This window comes from Oncorhynchus masou, chromosome 3 (assembly GCF_036934945.1).
Source record: "Oncorhynchus masou masou isolate Uvic2021 chromosome 3, UVic_Omas_1.1, whole genome shotgun sequence".
In the NCBI taxonomy this organism is placed as follows: Eukaryota; Metazoa; Chordata; class Actinopteri; order Salmoniformes; family Salmonidae; genus Oncorhynchus; species Oncorhynchus masou.
In genome coordinates, this window is record NC_088214.1 from 507,623 (window position 1) to 533,312 (window position 25,690).

Genomic DNA, 25,690 nt, shown 5'->3' on the forward strand with positions numbered 1-25,690 from the left:
CCCTGCCCCCTTTGCCTCAACCAGGCCAGGCCCCCCCGTCCCGTTAGCCCCAACCAGGCCAGGCCCCCCCGCCCCCTTAGCCCCAACCAGGCCAGGCCAGAGTAATAACAGACTAATTGAAATCTGCCCTGGAATTGAAGGTCTTCATGTGCAGCGCCAGTTGTCACCACACGAGGGCGACCTTTGCTCAAACTTCATTGGCCACCGTCATTACCAATAGCATCACTTTGTGTAGGTACCGCAGCTTCCGGGTGTGTTCAGCGGTGGTTTATATATATATATTGATGCATTGTGTTTTATGACAGGTTAAAAGGCTTCTGGGAGTTATATATTGTCAAAATGAATCGAATATTTGGTCGGGGAAAACCCAAAGCACCTCCTCCTAATCTATCGGACTGCATAGGAAATGTAAGTTTTGTCTAAAACATTAGCTAGCTATGATGACAACCAGTCAGCTACAATGAGCCAGCTAACGTTACCTAGCGATAGGTTGTTCATCTGTCAAAATCAGAACAACAGAACTCACCAAAATCTCATCATATTACGGTTCAACAGTAGAGCCATTTCCCTGGATGTGATCATTTCACTTCAGCAAGTTACGGTTATAGGGTCATTTTCATCTTGGGTCAAACAGCTAATAAACTGTCTTCTTTCCCAACGTGGGAATCCTGTTATTTGGTGTCTTGCTGCTTCAGGCTATTACAGTAATGTCAGTTACTGCTGTTGTCTGTCCAGGTCTCATGTCTCTCCTAGCTGTAGGCCTGTCTGGGAACTGTCCAAGGGGCTGCATTCTCCTTCAGTTTAGCCCAAACATGTCATTTAAAGGAAGGACTGTGGTATCTGTGCCTTTTTAGATAGTATTTATTGATACATCTGTGATTAACTGAGAGCTGTGTGATGTAGGTGGATGCCAGGGCGGAGTCTATGGATCAGAAGATCTCCCGTCTGGACTCTGAACTGATTAAGTATAAAGACCAAATGAAGAAGATGAGAGAAGGACCCTCTAAGGTTAGAGGGGAAATAGAGGGAAGGGATGTTTTGGGAGATTTAGTAGATGGCTCAGGTTAGAGGGGAAATAGAGGGAAGGGATGTGTTGGGAGATTTAGTAGATGGCTCAGGTTAGAGGGGAAATAGAGGGAAGGGATGTGTTGGGAGATTTAGTAGATTAAGAAATCCATTTGAATTCAATCACTTTTTGACAGCATCCCTTTTGATTTAAACACAACGTTCCGCCCATGGAAGAAGAGGTCAGGAAGTGACGTTTGGGACCTGAATGCCAAAACATTCAGGAGATAAAGGTCCTCAAAGTCGACCCGTTTTGCATACCCCACCATACCACGAGACATCACTGGAAAAAATACATGGATGATTTGTAATAAATATTATGACATTTAACATAAATTATCTAAAAACGTGTAAGCTCAGATTTTTTTCAGATTCACGTTGTAGCTTAGGCACTATTTCACATCATCTGAGGTTGTGTTGTGCCCTCCATCGGTTGAGACACAACATGCTCTTGAATACAGAATGGGTGTCATTTCAATCATAGAAACATAACTCATAGAATGGACCTATCCCTTCAGACCACTAAATCAAATGTATTTATATAGCCCTTCTTACATGGAGATTATAACACAACATGGCCAAGATGTTCAAATGTTCATAAATGACCAGCAGGGTCAAATAATAATAATCACAATAGTTGTCGAGGGTGCAACAAGTCAGCACCTCAGGAGTAAATGTCAGTTGGCTTTTCATAGCCGATCATTGAGAGTATCTCTACCGCTCCTGCTGTTGCTAAAGAGTTGAAAACAGCAGGTCTGGGACAGGTAGCACGTCCGGTGAACTGGCCAGGGTTCCATAGCCGCAGGCAGAACAGTTGAAATTGGAGCAGCAGCACGGCCAGGTGGACTGGGGACAGCAAGGAGTCATCATGCCAGTTAGTCCTGAGGCATGGTCCTAGGGCTCAGGTCCTCAAAGAGAGAGAGAGAAAGAAAGAGAATTAGAGAGAGCATACTTAAATTCACACAGGACACCGGATAAGACAGGAGAAATACTCCAGATATAACAGACTGCCCCTAACCCCCTGACACAAACTACTGCAACATAAATACTGGAGGCTGAGACAGGAGGGGTCAGGAGACACTGTGGCCCCATCCGAGGACACACCCAGACAGGGCCAAACAGGAAGGATATAACCCCACCCACTTTGCCACAGCACAGCACTGCATTTAGATGCTACACCATTGACTTTTTATTGGCATTTTTACTTCTACTACAAAAAAATGTCTGCCGTCGCATGTCAACTTAAATGGCCTATTTGGTCTATTTTATTAGCTACACTTACAGTGGTGCAAAAAGTATTTAGTCAGCCACCAATTGAGCAAGTTCTCCAACTTAAAAAGATGAGAGAGGCCTGTAATTTTCATCATAGGTACACTTCAACTATGACAGACAAAATTAGAAAAAAATCCAGAAAATCACATTGTAGGATTGTTAATGAATTTATTTGCAAATTATGGTGGAAAATAAAATTGATCAATAACAATAGTTTATCTCAATACTTTGTTATATACCCTTTGTTGGCAATGACAGAGGTCAAATGCTTTCTGTAAGTCTTCACAAGGTTTTCACACACTGTTGCTGGTATTTTGGCCCATTCCTCCATGCAGATCTCTAGAGCAGTGATGTTTTGGGGCTGTTGCTGGGCAACACGGACTTTCAACTCCCTCCAAAGATTTTCTATGGGGTTGAGATCTAGAGACTGGCTAGGCCACTCCAGGACTGTGAAATGCTTCTTATGAAGCCACTCCTTTGTTGCCCGGGCGGTGTGTTTGGGATCATTGTCATGCTGAAAGACCCAGCCACGTTTCATCTTCAATGCCCTTGCTGATGGAAGGAGATTTTCACTCAAAAACTCACGATACATGGCCCCATTCATTCTTTCCTTTACACTGATCAGTCATCCTGTTCCCTTTGCAGAAAAACAGCCCCAAAGCATGATGTTTCCACCCCTATGCTTCACAGTAGGTATGGTGTTCTTTGGATGCAACTCAGCATTCTTTGTCCTCCAAACACGACGAGTTGAGTTTTTACCAAAAAGTTATATTTTGGTGTCATATGGTCAGATGAAATTCTCCCAATCTTCTTCTGGATCATCCGAATGCTCTCTAGCAAACTTCAGACGGGCCTGGACATGTACTGGCTTAAGCAGGGGGACACGTCTGGCACTGCAGGATTTGAGTCCCTGGCGGCGTAGTGTGTTTCTGATGGTAGGTTTTGTTACTTTGGTCCCAGCTCTCTGCAGGTCTTTCACTAGGTCCCCCCGTGTGGTTCTGGGATTTTTGCTCACCGTTCTTGTGATCATTTTGACCCCACGGGGTGAGATCTTGCGTGGAGCCCCAGATCGAGGGAGATTATCAGTGGTCTTGTATGTCTTCCATTTCCTAATAATTGCTCCCACAGTTGATTTCTTCAAACCAAGCTGCTTACCTATTGCAGATTCAGTCTTCCCAGCCTGGTGCAGGTCTACAATTTTGTTTCTGATTTCCTTTGACAGCTCTTTGGTCTTGGCCATAGTGGAGTTTGGAGTGTGACTGTTTGAGGTTGTGGACAGGTGTCTTTTATACTGATAACAAGTTCAAACAGGAGCCATTAATACAGGTAACGAGTGGAGGACAGAGGAGCCTCTTAAAGAAGAAGTTACAGGTCTGTGAGTGTCAGAAATCAATCTTGTTTGTAGGTGACCAAATACTTATTTTCCACCATCATTTTCAAATAAATTCATTAAAAATCCTACAATGTGATTTTCTGGATTTTTTTTCTTCTCATTTTGTCCACCATAGTTGAAGTGTACCTATGATAACAATTACAGGCCTCTGTCATCTTTTTAAGTGGGAGAACTTGCACAATTGGTGGCTGACTAAATACTTTTTTGCCCCACTGTATCTTAACGCAACATGCAACAATTTCAAACATTTTGCTGAGTTACAGTTCATATTATGAAATCAGTCAAGTGAAAAAAATTAACTAGGCCCTAGTCTGTTAATTTCACGACTAGGAATACAGATATGCATCTGTTGGTCACAGATAGGGCTGACCTCATTTAGTTGACTCGTTGATTGTTTGGTCAATAGGATGTTGGTCGACCCAATACTTTTTTTTAGTCAAGCGAATATATATAAAAAAAATAATAATTAAAAAGTTGTTTGCCCAACTTGTGAGAGTTTTAGGGGGGTTTATTTCATTTCATTTAAGAGTTGTCAATTTATTAATTGTCTTTTGTTTGGAGCGCTCCTGTCAATCTTAAGGACCTGATTACGCTTAGAATAGGCCTGTAGGCTACCTGGCCTGCTCACAAATGTAGGGCATAGAAATGTGCCTATTTGAGGATCCGATAGTATTTCTGATTGGCTTAACACACAACCACTAATGAGCTGTGGAACTTCTCAAAGTAAAGTCTTCTTCACCTTTGAATAACAGACTGGAAGCTTCAAAAGGAGGATGGTGCTTGGAATCATTGCTCTTCCTCTGTCAATCATGCTTACCTGCAAGGAAACACGTGCCGTCATCGTTGCTTTGCACAAAAAGGGCTTCACAGGCAAGGAGATTGCACCTAAATCAACCATTTTTCGGATCATCAAGAACTTCAAGGAGAGCAGTTCAATTGTTGTGAAGAAGGCTTCAGGGCGCCCAAGAGTCCTGTGTCATGCCAACAGTAAAGCATCCCGAGACCATTCATGTGTGGGGTTGCTTCTCAGCCAAGGGAGTGGGCTCACTCACAATTTCGCCTAAGAACACAGCCATGAATAAAGAATGGTACCAACACATCCTCCGAGAGCATCTTCTCCCAACCATCACTCTTGCCATAGGGCAAAAGTGATAAATAAGTGGCTCGTGGAACAAAACATCGATATTTTGGGTCCATGGCGAGGAAACTCCCCAGACCTTAATCCCATTGAGAACTTGTGGTCAATCCTCAAGAGGCGGGTGGACAAACAAAAACCCACAAATTCTGACAAACTCCAAGCATTGATTATGCAAGAATGGGCTGCCATCAGTCAGGTGGCCCAGAAGTTAATTGACAGCATGCCAGGGCGAATTGCAATGTCTTGAAAAAGAGGGGTCAACACTGCAAATATTGACTCTTTGCATCAACTTCATGTAATTGTCAATAAAAGCCTTTGACACTTATGAAATTCTTGTAATTATACTTCAGTATTCCATAGTAACATCGGACACAAATATCTAAAGACACTGAATCAGCAAACTTTGTGGAAGTTCATTTTTGTGTCATTCTCAAAACTTTTGGCCACAACTGCAGCCTATATTTTACATATTGCCAACAGTAGTTACTTTTAGATTTGTATTATTTTCATTTAGATATGATTTTGATTAACCACATGACATTATGAATTAAATAAAACTATTCCATGAAAATGTGCACATGAAAATCAAAACTGGCTTGCAGATCAGTGGAAATGGTAACTGATAACTTGGCACTTCAAATGGAGAAGGTTGTAGACCGCTGGTGTAGCCTGTTATTGGCAACGTCAGGAACATCATGGCAGAATCTGCCAAGGCCAGCAACAGCAGCTATATTGATCTCTGGCTCCCTCTTGAGTCATTTGTCTTCATTTTTTATTAAAGCATCAGACAAGCTCAGTAGCCTACATATAGTTGATTTCATGTGTCTATATATGGAATAATACACGTTTTAAAATGTAGACTAATAGATTGGTCAAAACAACAAAACTCTCAGTCGACCAAAAAAAAAGGTATGGGCGTAGATCGGAAAACCAGTCAGTATCTGGTGAGACCACCATTTGCCTCATGCAGCGTGGCACATCTCCTTCGTTGTCAAAACGTTTTTTAATTCAAACGGTTTCACCCTAGAGCAGCGTTTCCCAAACTCGGTCCCCAGGACCCCAAGGGGTGCACGTTTTTATTTTTTCCCCAACACTACACAGCTGATTCAGATGATCAACTAATCATCATCATTAAAATCTAAACGTGCACCCCTTGGGGTCCTGAAGACCGAGTTTGGGAAACGCTGCCTTTGACTGACCGCTTACACTAACCTCTGATGCCTGCAAGTCTATGTGTCAGTATGTCTGCCTGTCAGTCTGTCTGTCTTGCCTGCCTGCCTGTCTGTCTTGCCTGCCTGCCTGCCTGTCAGTCTGTCTGTCTTTCTTGCCTGCCTGCCTGCCTGTCAGTCTGTCCTGCCTGTCTGTCTGCCTTTCTGTCTGTCAGTCTGCCTGTCTGTCTGTCTTGCCTGTCTGTCATGCCTGTCTGTCTGCCTTTCTGTCTGTCAGTCTGCCTGCCTGTCTGTCTTGCTGGTCTGTCTTGCCTGTCAGTCTGCCTGTCTTTCGTGCTTGTCTGTTTGCCGGTCTGTCTTGCCGGTCTGTCGTGCCGGTCTGTCTGCCGGTCTGTCTTGCCTGTCTGTCTGTCAGTCTGTCTGCCTGTCTGTCTGTCGTGCCTGTCTGTCTGCCTGTCTGTCTGCCTGTCTGTCTGTCAGTCTGTCTGCCTGTCTGTCTGTCGTGCCTGTCTGTCGTGCCGGTCTGTCTGCCGGTCTGTCTTGCCTGTCTGTCAGTCTGCCTGTCTGTCGTGCCTGTCTGTCTGTCTGCTGCCTGTCTGTCAGTCTGTCCTCGGTCAGTCTGCCTGTCTGTCTGCCGGTCTGTCTGTCTGTCTGCCTGTCTGTCTGCTGGTCTGTCTGTCTGTCAGTCTGCCTGTCTGTCTGTTGCCTATCTGTCTGTCAATCTGTCTGTCTGTCTTGCCAGTCTGTCATGCCTGTCTGTCTGCCTGTCTGTCTGTCGTCTGTCTGTCGTGCCGGTCTGTCTGCCGGTCTGTCTGCTGTCTGGTCTGTCTGCCTGTCTGTCTGTCATCTGTCAGTCTGCCTTTCTGTCTGTCAGTCTGCCTGTCTGTCAGTCTGCCTGTCTGTCGTGCCTGTCTGTCTGCCGGTCTGTCGTGCCTGTCTGTCATGCCTGTCTGTCTTGCCTGTCTGTCGTGCCTGTCTGTCTGCCGGTCTGTCAGTCTGCCTGTCTGTCTGCCGGTCTGCCTGTCTGTCTGCCGGTCTGTCGGTCAGTCTGCCTGTCTGTCTGCCGGTCTGTCTGTCTGTCAGTCTGCCTGTCTGTCTGCCGGTCTGTCTGTCTGTCAGTCTGCCTGTCTGTCTGTCGTGCCTATCTGTCTGTCAATCTGTCTGTTTGTCGGTGTTCTTGGGAGGGGAAAGCTGTGGACTAATAAAGTCTTCTTGTCTTCTCCTTATCTCCTCTTCCTCTCCAGAACATGGTGAAGCAGAAAGCTATGAGGGTTCTGAAGCAGAAGAGACAGTAAGATGTTGTTAATTTCAGTACTACTGTATAAACAAGATACCACTGTTGTTTAGAAACTAACACTCAGAAAATGAGTCATTGTCGATTCAGCTTGGAATAAATGACCATTTTGTATTCCAGGTATGAATAATTATATTTTATATTGAAGATATGTGATATATTGTATTCTACACTGAGTGAACAAAACATTAGCCACAGACTGACCAGGTGAATCCAGGTGAAAGATATGATCCCTAATTGATTGATGTCACTTGTTAAATCCACTTCAGTCAGTGTAGATCAGGGGTCCCAATTTCAAGTTGTTGAATATGCAATTTAAAAGAGAGGCCATCATCAATTAAAATTTCAAGATATTTATATGAGGTTACAACCTCAGTCTCCTTGCCCTGACAGGTAGTAATAGATGAAAGGTTCAGAGGTCTATTTCTTGCATTAAGAAAACACCATTAGTTTAGTTTTTCAGTATTGAGGATAAGCTTCAATTGACACAAGGTATGTTGAACAGTATAAAAAGCAGTTTGCAAGTTCTGGAAAGCGACGAGACACAACAGTAAATAACAGTATCATCAGCATAAAAATTAAGTTGCGCATTTTGGACATTTTTGTCTAAATCATTTATAAAAAAGTGAATAAGAAGGAAGTTAGAAGGAAGAGAAGGAAGTTAAGCCACCTAAATAATGCAAAAATTCAAAATTCTAATTTTTAATTTCATTCGTGAGGAGAGAGAATGCAGGAGACAGTCAACTAATAAAGCAGAGGACCATTCTGTGGTGCTGAGACGCAAAGCTGCAACCGCAGCAGTCAATAGGTGAACAGCGCCTGGTGCTGAAAATATAGCTCACTTGTTATGCAAGTGTTGCCCAGCAACAGATGGAGAAAAACTACACCAGTTGAGTATTTCATTTCAACACTAATATTCATCTTAATTTGACTTTACAAACAACAAGAGGGCTTAATTGGAGTCTAATTCTACCCAGCCGAGGCCTTTATAAAATATTTGACCTGCCAGAGGTAGGCTATAAGGTGTAACAGTATCTTTCACTAGCCCTGCCAGAGGTAGGCTATAAGGTGTAACAGTATCTTTCACTAGCCCTGCCAGAGGTAGGCTATAAGGTGTAACAGTATCTTTCACTAGCCCAGCCAGAGGTAGGTTATAAGGCATATCTTTCACTAGCCCAGCCAGAGGTAGGCTATAAGGTGTAACAGTATCTTTCACTAGCCCAGCCAGAGGTAGGCTATAAGGTGTAACAGTATCTTTCACTAGCCCAGCCAGAGGTAGGCTATAAGGCATATCTTTCACTAGCCCAGCCAGAGGTAGGCTATAAGGCATATCTTTCACTAGCCCAGCCAGAGGTAGTTTATAAGGTGTAACAGTATCTTTCACTAGCCTAGCCAGAGGTAGGCTATAAGGCTGTCACGTAGAGTAGGCCAGAAGGCTAAACTGGATAACCTAACCTCTATCAAAATAAAAAAGATCATACCAGATGGACAGAAATATGGGAGAGATTGAGGGTAGAGGAAGGACATCAGTAATAGATGGGAGAGGTTGAGGGTAGAGGAAGGACATCAGTAATAGATGGGAGAGGTTGAGGGTAGAGGAAGGACATCAGTAATAGATGGGAGAGGTTGAGGGTAGAGGAAGGACATCAGTAATAGATGGGAGAGGTTGAGGGTAGAGGAAGGACATCAGTAATAGATGGGAGAGGTTGAGGGTAGAGGAAGGACATCAATAATAGATGGTTGAGGGTAGAGGAAGGACATCAATAATAGATGGTTGAGGGTAGAGGAAGGACATCAGTAATAGATGGTTGAGGGTAGAGGAAGTACATCAGTAATAGATGGTTGAGGGTAGAGGAAGGACATCAGTAATAGATGGTTGAGGGTAGAGGAAGGACATCAGTAATAGATGAGAGAGGTTGAGGGTAGAGGAAGGACATCAGTAATAGATGGTTGAGGGTAGAGGAAGGACATCAGTAATAGATGGTTGAGGGTAGAGGAATGACATCAGTAATAGATGGTTGAGGGTAGAGGAAGGACATCAGTAATAGATGGTTGAGGGTAGAGGAAGGACATCAGTAATAGATGGTTGAGGGTAGAGGAAGGACATCAGTAATAGATGGGAGAGGTTGAGGGTAGAGGAAGGACATCAGTAATAGATGGGAGAGAAGGACATTTGAGGGTAGAGGAAGGACATCAGTAATAGATGGTTGAGGGTAGAGGAAGGACATCAGTAATAGATGGTTGAGGGTAGAGGAATGACATCAGTAATAGATGGTTGAGGGTAGAGGAAGGACATCAGTAATAGATGGTTGAGGGTAGAGGAATGACATCAGTAATAGATGGTTGAGGGTAGAGGAAGGACATCAGTAATAGATGGTTGAGGGTAGAGGAAGGACATCAGTAATAGATGGTTGAGGGTAGAGGAAGGACATCAGTAATAGATGGGAGAGGTTGAGGGTAGAGGAAGGACATCAGTAATAGATGGGAGAGGTTGAGGGTAGAGGAAGGACACCAGTAATAGATGGTTGAGGGTAGAGGAAGGATGGTTGAGGGTAGAGGAAGGACATCTGTAATAGATGGTTGAGGGTAGAGGAAGGACATCAGTAATAGATGGTTGAGGGTAGAGGAAGGACATCAGTAATAGATGGTTGAGGGTAGAGGAAGGACATCAGTAATAGATGGTTGAGGGTAGAGGAAGGACATCAGTAATAGATGGTTGAGGGTAGAGGAAGGACATCAGTAATAGATGGTTGAGGGTAGAGGAAGGACATCAGTAATAGATGGTTGAGGGTAGAGGAAGGACATCAGTAATAGATGGTTGAGGTAGAGGAAGGACATCAGTAATAGATGGTTGAGGGTAGAGGAAGGACATCAGTAATAGATGGTTGAGGGTAGAGGAAGGACATCAGTAATAGATGGGAGAGGTTGAGGGTAGAGGAAGGACATCAGTAATAGATGGTTGAGGGTAGAGGAAGGACATCAGTAATAGATGGTTGAGGGTAGAGGAAGGACATCAGTAATAGATGGTTGAGATGGTAGAGGAAGGACATCAGTAATAGATGGTTGAGGGTAGAGGAAGGACATCAGTAATAGATGTTTGAGGGTAGAGGAAGGACATCAGTAATAGATGGTTGAGGGTAGAGGAAGGACATCAGTAATAGATGGTTGAGGGTAGAGGAAGGACATCAGTAATAGATGGTTGAGGGTAGAGGAAGGACATCAGTAATAGATGGTTGAGGGTAGAGGAAGGACATCAGTAATAGATGAGAGAGGTAGAGGAAGGACATCAGTAATAGATGGGAGAGGTTGAGGGTAGAGGAAGGACATCAGTAATAGATGGTTGAGGGTAGAGGAAGGACATCAGTAATAGATGGTTGAGGGTAGAGGAAGGACATCAGTAATAGATGGTTGAGGGTAGAGGAAGGGCATCAGTAATAGATGGTTGAGGGTAGAGGAAGGACATCAGTAATAGATGGTTGAGGGTAGAGGAAGGACATCAGTAATAGATGAGAGAGGTAGAGGAAGGACATCAGTAATAGATGGTTCAGGGTAGAGGAAGGACATCAGTAATAGATGAGAGAGGTAGAGGAAGGACATCAGTAATAGATGGGAGAGGTTGAGGGTAGAGGAAGGACATCAGTAATAGATGGTTGAGGGTAGAGGAAGGACATCAGTAATAGAAGGTTGAGGTTAGAGGAAGGACATCAGTAATAGATGGTTGAGGTTAGAGGAAGGACATCAGTAATAGATGGTTGAGGGTAGAGGAAGGACATCAGTAATAGATGGTTGAGGATAGAGGAAGGACATCAGTAATAGATTGTTGAGGGTAGAGGAAGGACATCAGTAATAGATGGTTGAGGGTAGAGGAGGGACATCAGTAATAGATGGTTGAGGGTAGAGGAAGGACCTCATTAATAGATGGTTGAGGGTAGAGGAAGGACATCAGTAATAAATGGTTGAGGGTAGAGGAAGGACATCAGTAATAGATGGTTGAGGGTAGAGGAAGGACATCAGCAATAGATGGGAGAGGTTGAGGGTAGAGGAAGGACATCAGTAATAGATGGTTGAGGGTAGAGGAAGGACATCAGTAATAGAAGGTTGAGGTTAGAGGAAGGACATCAGTAATAGATGGTTGAGGGTAGAGGAAGGACATCAGTAATAGATGGTTGAGGGTAGAGGAAGGACATCAGTAATAGATGGTTGAGGGTAGAGGAAGGACATCAGTAATAGATGGTTGAGGGTAGAGGAAGGACATCAGTAATAGATGGTTGAGGGTAGAGGAAGGACAGGAGTTAATAACAAACAAAATACATGTATTGTAAAATAGACTGTGTCCATGAAATGCATAAAGTATGTATAAGTTGAAAATACAGAGCGTTGTTGTCCACTAGTTTACCCCAGTTGGGTGAGGGGTGGAGGGTTGGAGGGTTATAAAGGAAATGTATAAAAAATACATATGTGTATTCAAAAAATATATGGTATAAATAATGATGTATTGTATTCTGGGTATGAATAATGGGCATGTTATATTCCAGGTATGAATAATGACCATGTTATATTCTAGGTATGAATAATGACCATGTTATATTCCAGGTATGAATAACGACCATGTTATGTTCTAGGTATGAATAATGATGTATTGTATTGCAGATATGAATAACGACCATGTTATATTCCAGGTATGAATAATGATGTATTGTATTGCAGATATGAATAACGACCATGTTATATTCCAGGTATGAATAATGACCATGTTATATTCCAGGTATGAATAATGGACATGTTATATTCTAGGTATGAATAATGATGTATTGTATTCCAGGTATGAATAATGATGTATTGTATTCCAGGTATGAATAATGATGTATTGTATTCCAGGTATGAATAATGATGTATTGTATTGCAGATATGAATAACGACCATGTTATATTCCAGGTATGAATAATGACCATGTTATAATCCAGGTATGAATAATGGACATGTTATATTCTAGGTATGAATAATGATGTATTGTATTCCAGGTATGAATAATGATGTATTGTATTCCAGGTATGAATAACGACCATGTTATATTCCAGATATGAATAATGACCATGTTATATTCCAGGTATGAATAATGACCATGTTATATTCCAGGTATGAATAATGATGTATTGTATTCCAGGTATGAATAATGACCATGTTATATTCTAGGTAAGAATAATGATGTATTGTATTCCAGGTATGAATAATGACCATGTTATATTCTAGATATGAATAACGACCATGTTATATTCCAGGTATGAATAACGACCGTGTTATATTCCAGGTATGAATAACGACCATGTTATATTCTAGGTAAGAATAATGATGTATTGTATTCCAGGTATGAATAATGACCATGTTATATTCTAGGTATGAATAATGATGTATTGTATTCCAGGTATGAATAACGACCATGTTATATTCCAGGTATGAATAACGACCATGTTATATTCCAGGTATGAATAACGACCATGTTATATTCTAGGTAAGAATAATGATGTATTGTATTCCAGGTATGAATAACGACCATTTTATATTCTAGGTATGAATAACGACCATGTTATATTCCAGGTATGAATAATGACCATGTTATATTCCAGGTATGAATAATGATGTATTGTATTCCAGATATGAATAACGACCATTTTATATTCTAGGTATGAATAACGACCATGTTATATTCTAGGTATGAATAACGACCATGTTATATTCCAGGTATGAATAACGACCATGTTATATTCCAGATATGAATAATGATGTATTGTATTCCAGATATGAATAATGACCATGTTTTATTCCAGGTATGAATAATGACCATGTTATATTCCAGGTATGAATAATGATGTATTGTATTCCAGATATGAATAACGACCATGTTATATTCTAGGTATGAATAAAGACCATGTTATATTCCAGATATGAATAATGATGTATTGTCTTCCAGGTATAAATAAGGACCATGTTATATTCTAGGTATGAATAACGACCATGTTATATTCCAGGTATGAATAACGACCATGTTATATTCCAGGTATGAATAATGACCATGTTATATTCCAGGTATGAATAATGATGTATTGTATTCCAGATATGAATAATGACCATTTTATATTCTAGGTATGAATAATGATGTATTGTATTCCAGATATGAATAATGACCATGTTTTATTCCAGGTATGAATAATGACCATGTTATATTCCGGCTATGAATAATGATGTATTGTATTCCAGATATGAATAATGACCATGTTTTATTCCAGGTATGAATAATGACCATGTTATATTCCAGGTATGAATAATGACCATATTATATTCCAGATATGAATAATGATGTTATATTCTAGGTATAAATAATGACCATGTTATATTCCAGGTATGAATAACGACCATGTTATATTCCAGATATGAATAATGATGTATTGTATTCCAGGTATAAATAATGACCATGTTATATTCTAGGTATGAATAACAACCATGTTATATTGCAGGTATGAATAATGACCATGTTATATTCCAGGTATGAATAATGACCATGTTATATTCTAGGTATGAATAATGATGTATTGTATTCCAGATATGAATAACGACCATTATATTCTAGGTATGAATAACGACCATGTTATATTCCAGGTATGAATAACGACCATGTTATATTCCAGATATGAATAACGACCATGTTATATTCCAGGTATGAATAATGACCATGTTATATTCTAGGTATGAATAACGACCATGTTATATTCCAGGTATGAATAACGACCATGTTATATTCCAGGTATGAATAACGACCATGTTATATTCCAGGTATGAATAACGACCATGTTATATTCCAGGTATGAATAATGACCATGTTATATTCCAGGTATGAATAACGACCATGTTATATTCCAGGTATGAATAATGACCATGTTATATTCCAGGTATGAATAATGACCATGTTATATTCCAGTTATGAATAATGACCATGTTATATTCTAGGTATGAATAATGATGTATTGTATTCCAGGTATGAATAATGATGTATTGTATTCCAGGTATGAATAATGATGTATTGTATTCCAGGTATGAATAATGATGTATTGTATTCCAAGTATGAATAACGACCACGTTATATTCCAGGTATGAATAACGACCGTGTTATATTCCAGGTATGAATAACGACCACGTTATATTCCAGGTATGAATAACGACCGTGTTATATTCCAGGTATGAATAACGACCATTATATTTTAGGTATGAGGGCCAGAGAGACCAGCTGGCTCAGCAGTCCTTCAACATGGAGCAGGCCAACTATACTATACAGTCCCTCAAGGATACCAAAACTACAGTAAGAACTGTCATTAACTACACTGTATCTGCAGTATAGCCCAGCTACACCATCCATTCACTAAAGGACACCAAATGACACTAAAACTACAGTAAGACACTAAAACTACATTAAGACACTAAAACTACACTAAGAACTGTCACAAACTACACTGGTAACTATGACCAAACTACACTGTAACTACACCACACTATAACTACACCATAACCAAACTACACTATAACCACACCATAACTACACTACGCTGTAACTACACTACAATATAACCACACCATAACTACACTGCACTGTAACTACACTACACTATAACCACACCATAACTACACTGCCCTGTAACTACACTACACTATAACCACACTGCACTGTAACTACACTACAATATAACCACACCATAACTACATGACCCTGTAACTATCCTGAAACTACACTACCCTGTAACTACACTGTTACTCCGTTGTAACTACACTGTAACAACACCATGCAAAGCGCATACAGTGGGTGATGTCATCAGCGCTCTGCCTTCAAGTCTCCCCGGAAAGCGTGTGTTTTGCGAGCGAGAGGCACCTTTCAATATAACGTTGGAGGAAATACTTTCTGAGCATGTGAGGAACGTGCTTGCTGGCCTCGTAAATGTTAACCAGCTAACTAAGAAAATATTTTTTGGCTACAGTTACGCTAACCCATTTGCAATCCTTTTAGCTGTGCTTGCTAGCTTGCCGGCTAGCTACAGAGGTTAGCTGGCTAGTTAGCTACAGTAGTTGGCTACTGCCATGAAGTTGTTGTTGTGTTATCATATTTAGCCTGTTCCATCGTTTGCAGAATGCATACATTAGAATATAGCGCGGGAGAAGGGAATATAACTGCACTGTAACTACACTACACTATAACTACCTGCTGTTAGACAGTGGACACGGTGGACACATTTAAATGTAGATGCATGACAGGTTTGGAATCCCATGATTAGAACTCTATGATCAGAATACAACAACTGCTTTAACTGTCATGTCTAGACACAGCCTCAGACTACAATAAGGATTACACAATCTGTCTCTGTTCAGTTCTCTTCTGTCCCACGGACATAAAGGATCAGTCCTTGACGACTTGTCCTTTAGACATAAAGGATCAGTCCTTGACGACTTGTCCTTTAGACATAAAGGATCAGTCCTTGACGACTTGTCCTTTAGACATAAAGGATCAGTCCTTGACTACTTGTCCTTTAGACATAAAGGATCAGTCCTTGACGACTTGTCCTTTAGACATAAAGGATCAGTCCTTGACGACTTGTCCTTTAGACATAAAGGATCAGTCCTTGACGACTTGTCCTTTGTATTGTTGGTTCCCAGGTGGAGGCTATGAAGATTGGAGCTAAAGAGATGAAGAGAGCTTACAAGGATGTGAAGACTGATCAGATAGAAGTAACTAATTTAATGTGTTTATATCAGTTCTCTCACATTATACGCTGTGGAGCTTCTTCATCGTGTGTGATGTGGTGTAGGACCTACAGGATCAGCTGGAGTCCTTTGATAAAGGATGTCCTTGACTAGGTTCCTTTGTATTGTTGGTTCTCAGGTGGAGGCTACGGAACTCCTGACATAGATGAGGATGACCTGGAAGCAGGTAGGGGTGTGGATCTAACAGCAGGTAATGTGGTTTATATCAGTTCTCTCACAGGTAGAGGTGTGGAGCTTCTAACAGCAGGTGTGGGGTGTGGATCTAACAGCAGCTGGAGGTGATGGAGGATCTAACAGCAGGTAGGGGTGTGGATCTAACAGCAGGTAGGGGTGTGGATCTAACAGCAGGTAGAGGTGTGGATCTAACAGCAGGTAGGGGTGTGGATCTAACAGCAGGTAGGGATGTGGATCTAACAGCAGGTAGGGTGTGGATCTAACAGCAGGTAGGGTGTGGATCTAACAGCAGGTAGGGATGTGGATCTAACAGCAGGTAGGGGTGTGGATCTAACAGCAGGTAGGGATATGGATCTAACAGCAGGTAGGGATGTGGATCTAACAGCAGGTAGGGGTGTGGATCTAACAGCAGGTAGGGATGTGGATGACCTGGAAGCATGTAGGGGTGTGGATCTAACAGCAGGTAGGGGTGTGGATCTAACAGCAGGTAGGGGTGTGGATCTAACAGCAGGTAGGGATGTGGATGACCTGGATCTAACAGCAGGTAGGGATGTGGATCTAACAGCAGGTAGGGGTGTGGATCTAACAGCAGGTAGGGATGTGGATCTAACAGCAGGTAGGGGTGTGGATCTAACAGCAGGTAGGGATGTGGATCTAACAGCAGGTAGGGGTGTGGATCTAACAGCAGGTAGGGATGTGGATCTAACAGCAGGTAGGGATGTGGATCTAACAGCAGGTAGGGGTGTGGATCTAACAGCAGGTAGGGGTGTGGATCTAACAGCAGGTAGGGATGTGGATCTAACAGCAGGTAGGGGTGTGGATCTAACAGCAGGTAGGGGTGTGGATCTAACAGCAGGTAGGGATGTGGATCTAACAGCAGGTAGGGGTGTGGATCTAACAGCAGGTAGGGATGTGGATCTAACAGCAGGTAGGGGTGTGGATCTAACAGCAGGTAGGGATGTGGATCTAACAGCAGGTAGGGATGTGGATCTAACAGCAGGTAGGGATGTGGATCTAACAGCAGGTAGGGGTGTGGATCTAACAGCAGGTAGGGATGTGGATCTAACAGCAGGTAGGGGTGTGGATCTAACAGCAGGTAGGGATGTGGATCTAACAGCAGGTAGGGATGTGGATCTAACAGCAGGTAGGGGTGTGGATCTAACAGCAGGTAGGGGTGTGGATCTAACAGCAGGTAGGGATGTGGATCTAACAGCAGGTAGGGGTGTGGATCTAACAGCAGGTAGGGATGTGGATCTAACAGCAGGTAGGGATGTGGATCTAACAGCAGGTAGGGGTGTGGATCTAACAGCAGGTAGGGATGTGGATCTAACAGCAGGTAGGGGTGTGGATCTAACAGCAGGTAGGGGTGTGGATCTAACAGCAGGTAGGGATGTGGATCTAACAGCAGGTAGGGATGTGGATCTAACAGCAGGTAGGGGTGTGGATCTAACAGCAGGTAGGGATGTGGATCTAACAGCAGGTAGGGATGTGGATCTAACAGCAGGTAGGGGTGTGGATCTAACAGCAGGTAGGGGTGTGGATCTAACAGCAGGTAGGGGTGTGGATCTAACAGCAGGTAGGGGTGTGGATCTAACAGCAGGTAGGGATGTGGATCTAACAGCAGGTAGGGGTGTGGATCTAACAGCAGGTAGGGATGTGGATGACCTGGAAGCATGTAGGGGTGTGGATCTAACAGCAGGTAGGGGTGTGGATCTAACAGCAGGTAGGGATGTGGATCTAACAGCAGGTAGGGATGTGGATCTAACAGCAGGTAGGGGTGTGGATCTAACAGCAGGTAGGGGTGTGGATCTAACAGCAGGTAGTGGTGTGGATCTAACAGCAGGTAGGGATGTGGATCTAACAGCAGGTAGGGGTGTGGATCTAACAGCAGGTAGGGATGTGGATATAACAGCAGGTAGGGGTGTGGATATAACAGCAGGTAGGGGTGTGGATCTAACAGCAGGTAGGGATGTGGATCTAACAGCAGGTAGGGATGTGGATGACCTGGAAGCATGTAGGGGTGTGGATCTAACAGCAGGTAGGGGTGTGGATCTAACAGCAGGTAGGGGTGTGGATCTAACAGCAGGTAGGGATGTGGATCTAACAGCACGTAGGGGTGTGGATCTAACAGCAGGTAGGGATGTGGATCTAACAGCAGGTAGGGGTGTGGATCTAACAGCAGGTAGGGATGTGGATCTAACAGCAGGTATGTGGGGATGTGGATCTAACAGCAGGTAGGGATGTGGATCTAACAGCAGGTAGGGGTGTGGATCTAACAGCAGGTAGGGGTGTGGATCTAACAGCAGGTAGGGGTGTGGATCTAACAGCAGGTAGGGATGTGGATCTAACAGCAGGTAGGGATGTGGATCTAACAGCAGGTAGGGATGTGGATCTAACAGCAGGTAGGGATGTGGATCTAACAGCAGGTAGGGATGTGGATCTAACAGCAGGATGATGTGGATCTAACAGCAGGTAGGGATGTGGATCTAACAGCAGGTTGGGGTGTGTTGTCAGAGCAGGATGCCCTAGGGATGTGGATCTAACAGCAGGTAGGGATGTGGATCTAACAGCAGGTAGGGTGTGTGGATCTAACAGCAGGTGAGTGTGGATCTGCTGGATGATGGATCTAACAGCAGGTAGGGATGTGGATCATAACAGAGGGTAGGGGTGTAGATCTAACAGCAGGTAGGGATGTGGATCTAACAGCAGGTAGGGGTGTAGATCTAACAGCAGGTAGGGATGTGGATCTAACAGCAGGTAGGGGTGTGGGTCTAACAGCAGGTAGGGATGTGGATCTACAGCTGGTTGATGTTGTATGTTGTCAGAGCTGGATGCCCTAGAGGATGATGATGTTGTGTGTTGTCAGAGCTGGATGCCCTAGAGGATGATGTTGTTGTGTGTTGTCAGAGCTGGATGCCCTAGGGGATGAGTTGTTGCTGGATGATGACAGCTCCTACCTGGATGAGGCTTCCTCTGCCCCCTCCATCCCAGAGGGCATACCCAACGACAGTAAAACCAACAAGGTAAGACACAGCCCTGGCCTGCACAGAGCCCTGACCTCAAACCATTGAACACCTTTGTAATGAAATGGAACACCAACTGCAAGCCAGGCCTAATCGCCCAACATCAGTGTCCGACCTCACTAATGCTCTTGTGGCTGAATAGAAGCAAGTCCCCGCAGCAATGTTCCTACATCTAGTGGAAAGCCTTCCCAGAAGAGTGGAGGCTGTTATAGCAGCAATGTTCCAACATCTAGTGGAAAGCCTTCCCAGAAGAGTGGAGGCTGTTATAGCAGCAATGTTCCAACATCTAGTGGAAAGCCTTCCCCAGGAGAGTGGAGGCTGTTATAGCAGCAATGTTCCAACATCTAGTGGAAAGCCTTCCCAGAAGAGTGGAGGCTGTTATAGCAGCAAACTGGGACCAACTCCATATTAATGACCATGATTTTGGAATGAGATGTTCAATCAGCAGGTGTCCACATACCTTTGGTCATGTAGTGAACTTATTCAGTGCATTTCGAAAGTATTCAGACCCCTTGACTTTTTCCACATTTTGTTACGTTACAGCCTTGTTCTAAAATGGAATCAATAAAAAAAAAATCTAATCAATCTACACACATTATTCCGCAATGACAAAGCAAAAATAGGTTTTTAGACATTTTAGCAAATGTATTAAAAATAACACCATTTACTCAGTACTTTTTTGAAGCACCTTTGGCAGTGACTACAGCCTCAAGTAGTCTTAGGTATGATGCTACAAGCTTGGCACACCTATATTTGAGGAGTTTCTCCCATTCTTCTCTGCAGATCCTTTCGAGCTCTGTCAGGTTTGATGGGGAGCGTCGCTGCACAGATATTCTCAGGTCTCTCCAGAGATGTTTGATCTGGTTACCCATCGCTCCAGTCTGAGGTCCTGGGCGCTCTGGAGCAGGTTTTCATCAACGATCTCTCTGTACTTTGCTCCCTTCACCTATCCCTCGTTCCTAACTAGTCTCCCAGTCCCTGCCGCTGAAAAACATCCCCACAGTATGATGCTGCCACCACCATGCTTCACTGTAGGGATGGTGCCAGGTTTCCTCCAGACGTGACACTTGGCATTCAGGCCAAAGAGTTCAATCTTGGTTTCATCAGACCAGAGAAACTTGTTTCTCATGGTCTGAGAGTCCTTTAGGTGCCTTTTGGCAAACTTTTTACTGAGGAGTGGCTTCCGTCTGGCCACTCTACCATAAAGGCCTGATTGAGGGGAACTCTGGAGCTCTGTCAGAATGACCATCGGGTTCTTGGTCACCTCCCTGTCCAAGGCCCTTCTCCCCACGATTGCTTAGTTTGGCCGGGCGACCAGCTCTAGGAAGTCTTGTTGATTCTACACTTTTTCCATTTAAGAATGATGGAGGCCACTGTGTTCTTGGGGACCTTCAATGCTGCAGACATGTGTTGGTACCCTTCCCCAGATCTGTGCCTCGACACAATCCTGTCTCGGAGCTCTACGTACAATTCCTTCCACCTCATGGTTTGGTTTTTGCTCTGACATGCACTGTCAACTGTGGGTCCTTATATAGACAAGTGTGTGCCTTTCCAAATCATGTCCAATCAATTGAATTTTCCACAGGTGGACTCCAATCAAGTTGTAGAAACATCTCAAGGATCATCAATGGAAACAGGATGCACCTGAGCTCAATTTCAAGTCTCATAGCAAAGAGTCTGAATACTTATGTAAATAAGTCATTTCTGTTGTTAAAAACCTGCATTCGCTTTGTCTTTACGAGTTATTGTGTGTAGATTGAGGAACATTTTTTATTTAATCAATTTTAAAATAAGGCTGTAACATAACAAAATGTGGAAAAGGTGAAGGGGTCTGAATACTTTCCGAATGCGCTGTACTTCAGTTTTAACTTTAATTTTCAACTTTTAACTGGTTACCCCAGCTACCTTCATACTAGTCAGCTACCTTCATACTAGTCATCTACCTTCATACTAGTCAGCTACCTTCATACTAGTCAGCTACCTCCATACTAGTCAGCTACCTTCATACGAGTCAGCTACCTTCATACTAGTCATCTACCTTCATACTAGTCAGCTACCTTCATACTAGTCAGCTACCTTCATACTAGTCAGCTACCTCCATACTAGTCAGCTACCTTCATACTAGTCAGCTACCTTCATACTAGTCAGCTACCTCCATACTAGTCAGCTACCTTCATACTAGTCAGCTACCTTCATACTAGTCAGCTACCTCCATACTAGTCAGCTACCTTCATACTAGTCAGCTACCTTCATACTAGTCAGCTACCTCCATTCTAGTCAGCTACCTTCATACTAGTCAGCTACCTTCATACTAGTCAGCTACCTGCATACTAGTCAGCTACATCCATACTAGTCAGCTACCTTCATACTAGTCAGCTACCTTCATACTAGTCAGCTACCTTCATACTAGTCAGCTACCTCCATACTAGTCAGCTACCTTCATACTAGTCAGCTACCTTCATACTAGTCAGCTACCTTCATACTAGTCAGCTACCTCCATACTAGTCAGCTACCTACATACTAGTCAGCTACCTTCATACTAGTCAGCTACCTACATACTAGTCAGCTACCTACATACTAGTCAGCTACCTCCATACTAGTCAGCTACCTCCATACTAGTCAGCCACCTCCATACTAGTCAGCCACCTTCATACTAGTCAGCTACTTTCATACTAGTCAGCTACCTTCATACTAGTCAGCTACCTTCATACTAGTCAGCTACCTTCATACTAGTCAGCTACCTCCATACTAGTCAGCTACCTCCATACTAGTCAGCTACCTCCATACTAGTCAGCTACCTACATACTAGTCAGCTACCTCCATACTAGTCAGCTACCTTCATACTAGTCAGCTACCTTCATACTAGTCAGCTACCTTCATACTAGTCAGCTACCTCCATACTAGTCAGCTACCTTCATACTAGTCAGCTACCTCCATACTAGTCAGCTACCTCCATACTAGTCAGCAACCTTCATACTAGTCAGCTACCTTCATACTAGTCAGCTACCTTCATACTAGTCAGCTACCTCCATACTAGTCAGCTACCTTCATACTAGTCAGCTACCTCCATACTAGTCAGCTACCTCCATACTAGTCAGCTACCTCCATACTAGTCAGCTACCTCCATACTAGTCAGCTACCTTCATACTAGTCAGCTACCTCCATACTAGTCAGCTACCTCCATACTAGTCAGCTACCTTCATACTAGTCAGCTACCTTCATACTAGTCAGCTACCTTCATACTAGTCAGCTACCTTCATACTAGTCAGCTACCTTCATACTAGACTTGTGGGGCTTGTGGGTGTCCTAGAGCAAAACAGCCAATATGTTCGGGCGAGTCCCACCTTTCCATAGAGGTGCTACTAGTATGTAGCCCAAATCGTTCGTACGCTGCAGACGAATTTGTGAGAAGAGTAGTTTTTGGAACGTCTCATGGTCTGACAAACACCTCTCTAGCTCTGTCTCCTTTCACCACAGATGCTGAATGCCGACATCGGTTGATGCGGTGGGTTGAGACGGAGCCCAGGCTAAAAAAAACATATCTCTAGCTTGAACTGACTGATATGTCATTGTTATTTTGTATTAAGCTAATTATTTCAGCAGGGGTGCGGACATTGACTCGAGGGTTTTTTTAACACGTATTTTCTTGTTTTTTCAGGATGGCGTTCTGGTGGATGAGTTTGGTCTGCCACAGATCCCTGCTACATAAAACTACAGATCCCTGCTACATAAAACTACAGATCCCTGCTACATAAAACTACAGATCCCTGCTACATAAAACTACAGATCCCTGCTACACTTTTATATGTAGAGTAACATTTCTACATTACAATGATCTGACCTGAGAACAGGTTACATAACTTACTACCACTGTATTACTAAGGTATTGATGCTGTTTTGGAGATGAGTTTATATTGTTACCGATAGGGTTTACATTTATCTAAAGCCATCCCTTTAAACTTGGTGTACCTTTAATTAGAATGTTCTCAACAGACTCAGTGGAATATACGGAGAGAAGGTTCAGAGTATTAGGGATCAATGACATGAAGCCATGGAAATACATACATTTCTTTCTTTTTCCAATCGGTAGATTTTAAAATGCTCTGATCTTGTATATTATTCAGGGTTAGGAAAGTAAAATCAGGTTTGGAGTGCCTTTACGCACTAAATATATTGGTGAATCAAAACTACAGTGGTTTGATTCATCCTAAAAGTTGTCATATTCCGTTGTTCAATCCATGAAGTTTTGGTAGGGGAGAAAAGTGTACAGTAGGGGTTGGCCAGTAGTCCTTTCAAACTATCCTAATCATAATCTCTAATTGTGGAACTGTGATGACAGTCGTCTTGAACCGTGCACCAGGCTCCAGGTATCAATGTGTGGTCCGCGTTCCATAATGATTCACATCATAGGCGAAATGACCACGGGGTAGGGGACATGTCCCCCCAACATTCAGAACAGGTCAATTCGTGTCACCCCCCCCCAACCCCCAATCATTTCTTTAAATAAAAAATAAATGATTCCAGGCAATGTTTTTAAAAATGTTTTTTTTAAATCGCCCTTGATTCAAATAGGCTACAGGTCTCAAATTATTGCACAACTTGTAAACCATTAGCTTAATATGGTCCACTATTGCTAGCGTCCCTCAGGAACAACCACACCAACATGACAGAGGGAGAAAGGTCCACTAACAATGGAATGGAATGATGCAACATGTCAGGAAACTAACACTAAAGAGACAGTTATACATGTACACTACCGTTCAAAAGTTTGGGGTTGTTTTTTAAAGAAAAGCACACTTTTGGTCCATTAAAATAACATAAAATCGATCAGAAATACAGTGTAGACATTGTTAATGTTGTAAATGACAATTGTAGCTGGAAACGGCAGATTTTTTAATGGAATATCTACAGTGTATATAGTCTAGACCAGGACTATTCAACTATACTGAACAAAAATGCATATTTCAGTTGACTAGTTTTTGGTGGAGAAGTCTCTCCTTCCTATCAGTAGAGAATGGGCCCCTATAATAAACTGCACCACCTCTGTGGGGACTTAAACTCATCAAATCTCGTTGCAAAGTTAGCTTTCAGTTTATCTAAAACTCCAATATCAAGGGATCTGTACTGATGACTGAATGTGGACTGAATGTGGTGCAGTGTAGGGAAATGGAGTGTTGAATAGCCCTGGACTACACTTCCTTCTGAACTTCTAACATAAGTGAGGTGGGTGTGGCTTCGTGACTGCTCACCAACACGGTTGCTACGCCACCAAAACATGTGGGTGTCTGCTATCGGCGTTAACGCTTCATCTGATTGAATCTAGGCCTGTATTTTTAATGCTTGATCTGATTGAATCTAGGCCTGTATTTTTAACGCTTGATTTGATTGAATCTAGGCCTGTATTTTTAAAACTTCATCTGATTGAATCTAGGCCCGTGTTTTTAACGCTTGATTTGATTGAATCTAGGCCTGTGTTTTCAACAACTCCATTGTTTCCATTGTCAAGCCAACCATTTGGCGTGCCAGGGAGTTAGCATGATAGCACAGACTGGCACTCAGGCTACCCACCCCCTCCTCAGTAAGTATTGTCCTGTTCAGTATTAATTAGCCTGTACTAATTTAACAGTGATGACTGAAACCATTGGTCCAGATATTAGGAACATTCCTTCCTGTCTGTAAGATGTGTGTTGGTTTTTGGAAACCAATGTAATAAAGGAACGGAGTTCCGGTTTTCTAAATGTTGATCAACATGATATTGTGCTGCTTTATCTTCTCCTTTTAAACAGGTTGATATCTTCTTCTTGGTGGATGGTTTAGCTGTGTGGCTGGCTGGTGTGTTTATCTGTTGTTTACTGGAGTCTGAGCTCTAGCTGAAGTTCAATCTGTTGAAGTTCAGCTTTACAGTGTGAATGAAATGTTTCAGAGGAAGACTGCATTCACGGTAAACGCTGCACGTGTCCGAGCAATAAGAAATGACCTTTAATCTGACCCCGACAACTGTTCTGTATGAAACAACAAACTCAGTCAAAAAAAAAATTCTCCAAAAATGGTTTATTGGTGTGGATCCTCGTCCTCCTCTTGTTCTGGTAAACTTACAGTAGGTTATCTATAGTATATGGACTGGACTCTGGGTTAACTAACCAGTTCTACATGATGGACTGGACTATGTGGGTTAACTAACCAGTTCTATATGATGGACTGGACTCTGTGGGTTAACTAACCAGTTATATATGATGGACTAGACTCTCTGGGTTAACTAACCAGTTCTACATGATGGACTGAACTATGTGGGTTAACTAACCAGTTCTATATGATGGACTGGACTCTGTGGGTTAACTAACCAGTTCTATATGATGGACT

The 25,690-nt window shown here is 42.7% G+C and overlaps 1 protein-coding gene across 1 annotated transcript; it reads left to right on the forward strand.

Moving 5' to 3' along the window:
* Positions 1–230: 230 nt before the first annotated feature.
* On the forward strand, positions 231–25,080 carry LOC135508481 (charged multivesicular body protein 5-like). Its single transcript, XM_064928708.1, has 9 exons — positions 231–408; positions 904–1,008; positions 7,282–7,328; positions 14,589–14,682; positions 16,026–16,097; positions 16,178–16,214; positions 16,252–16,299; positions 19,215–19,330; positions 22,989–25,080. The coding sequence occupies exons 1-9, from the start codon at positions 340–342 to the stop codon at positions 23,037–23,039; spliced, it is 639 nt and encodes a 212-aa protein (XP_064784780.1). The 5' UTR covers positions 231–339; the 3' UTR covers positions 23,040–25,080.
* Positions 25,081–25,690: the final 610 nt, after the last annotated feature.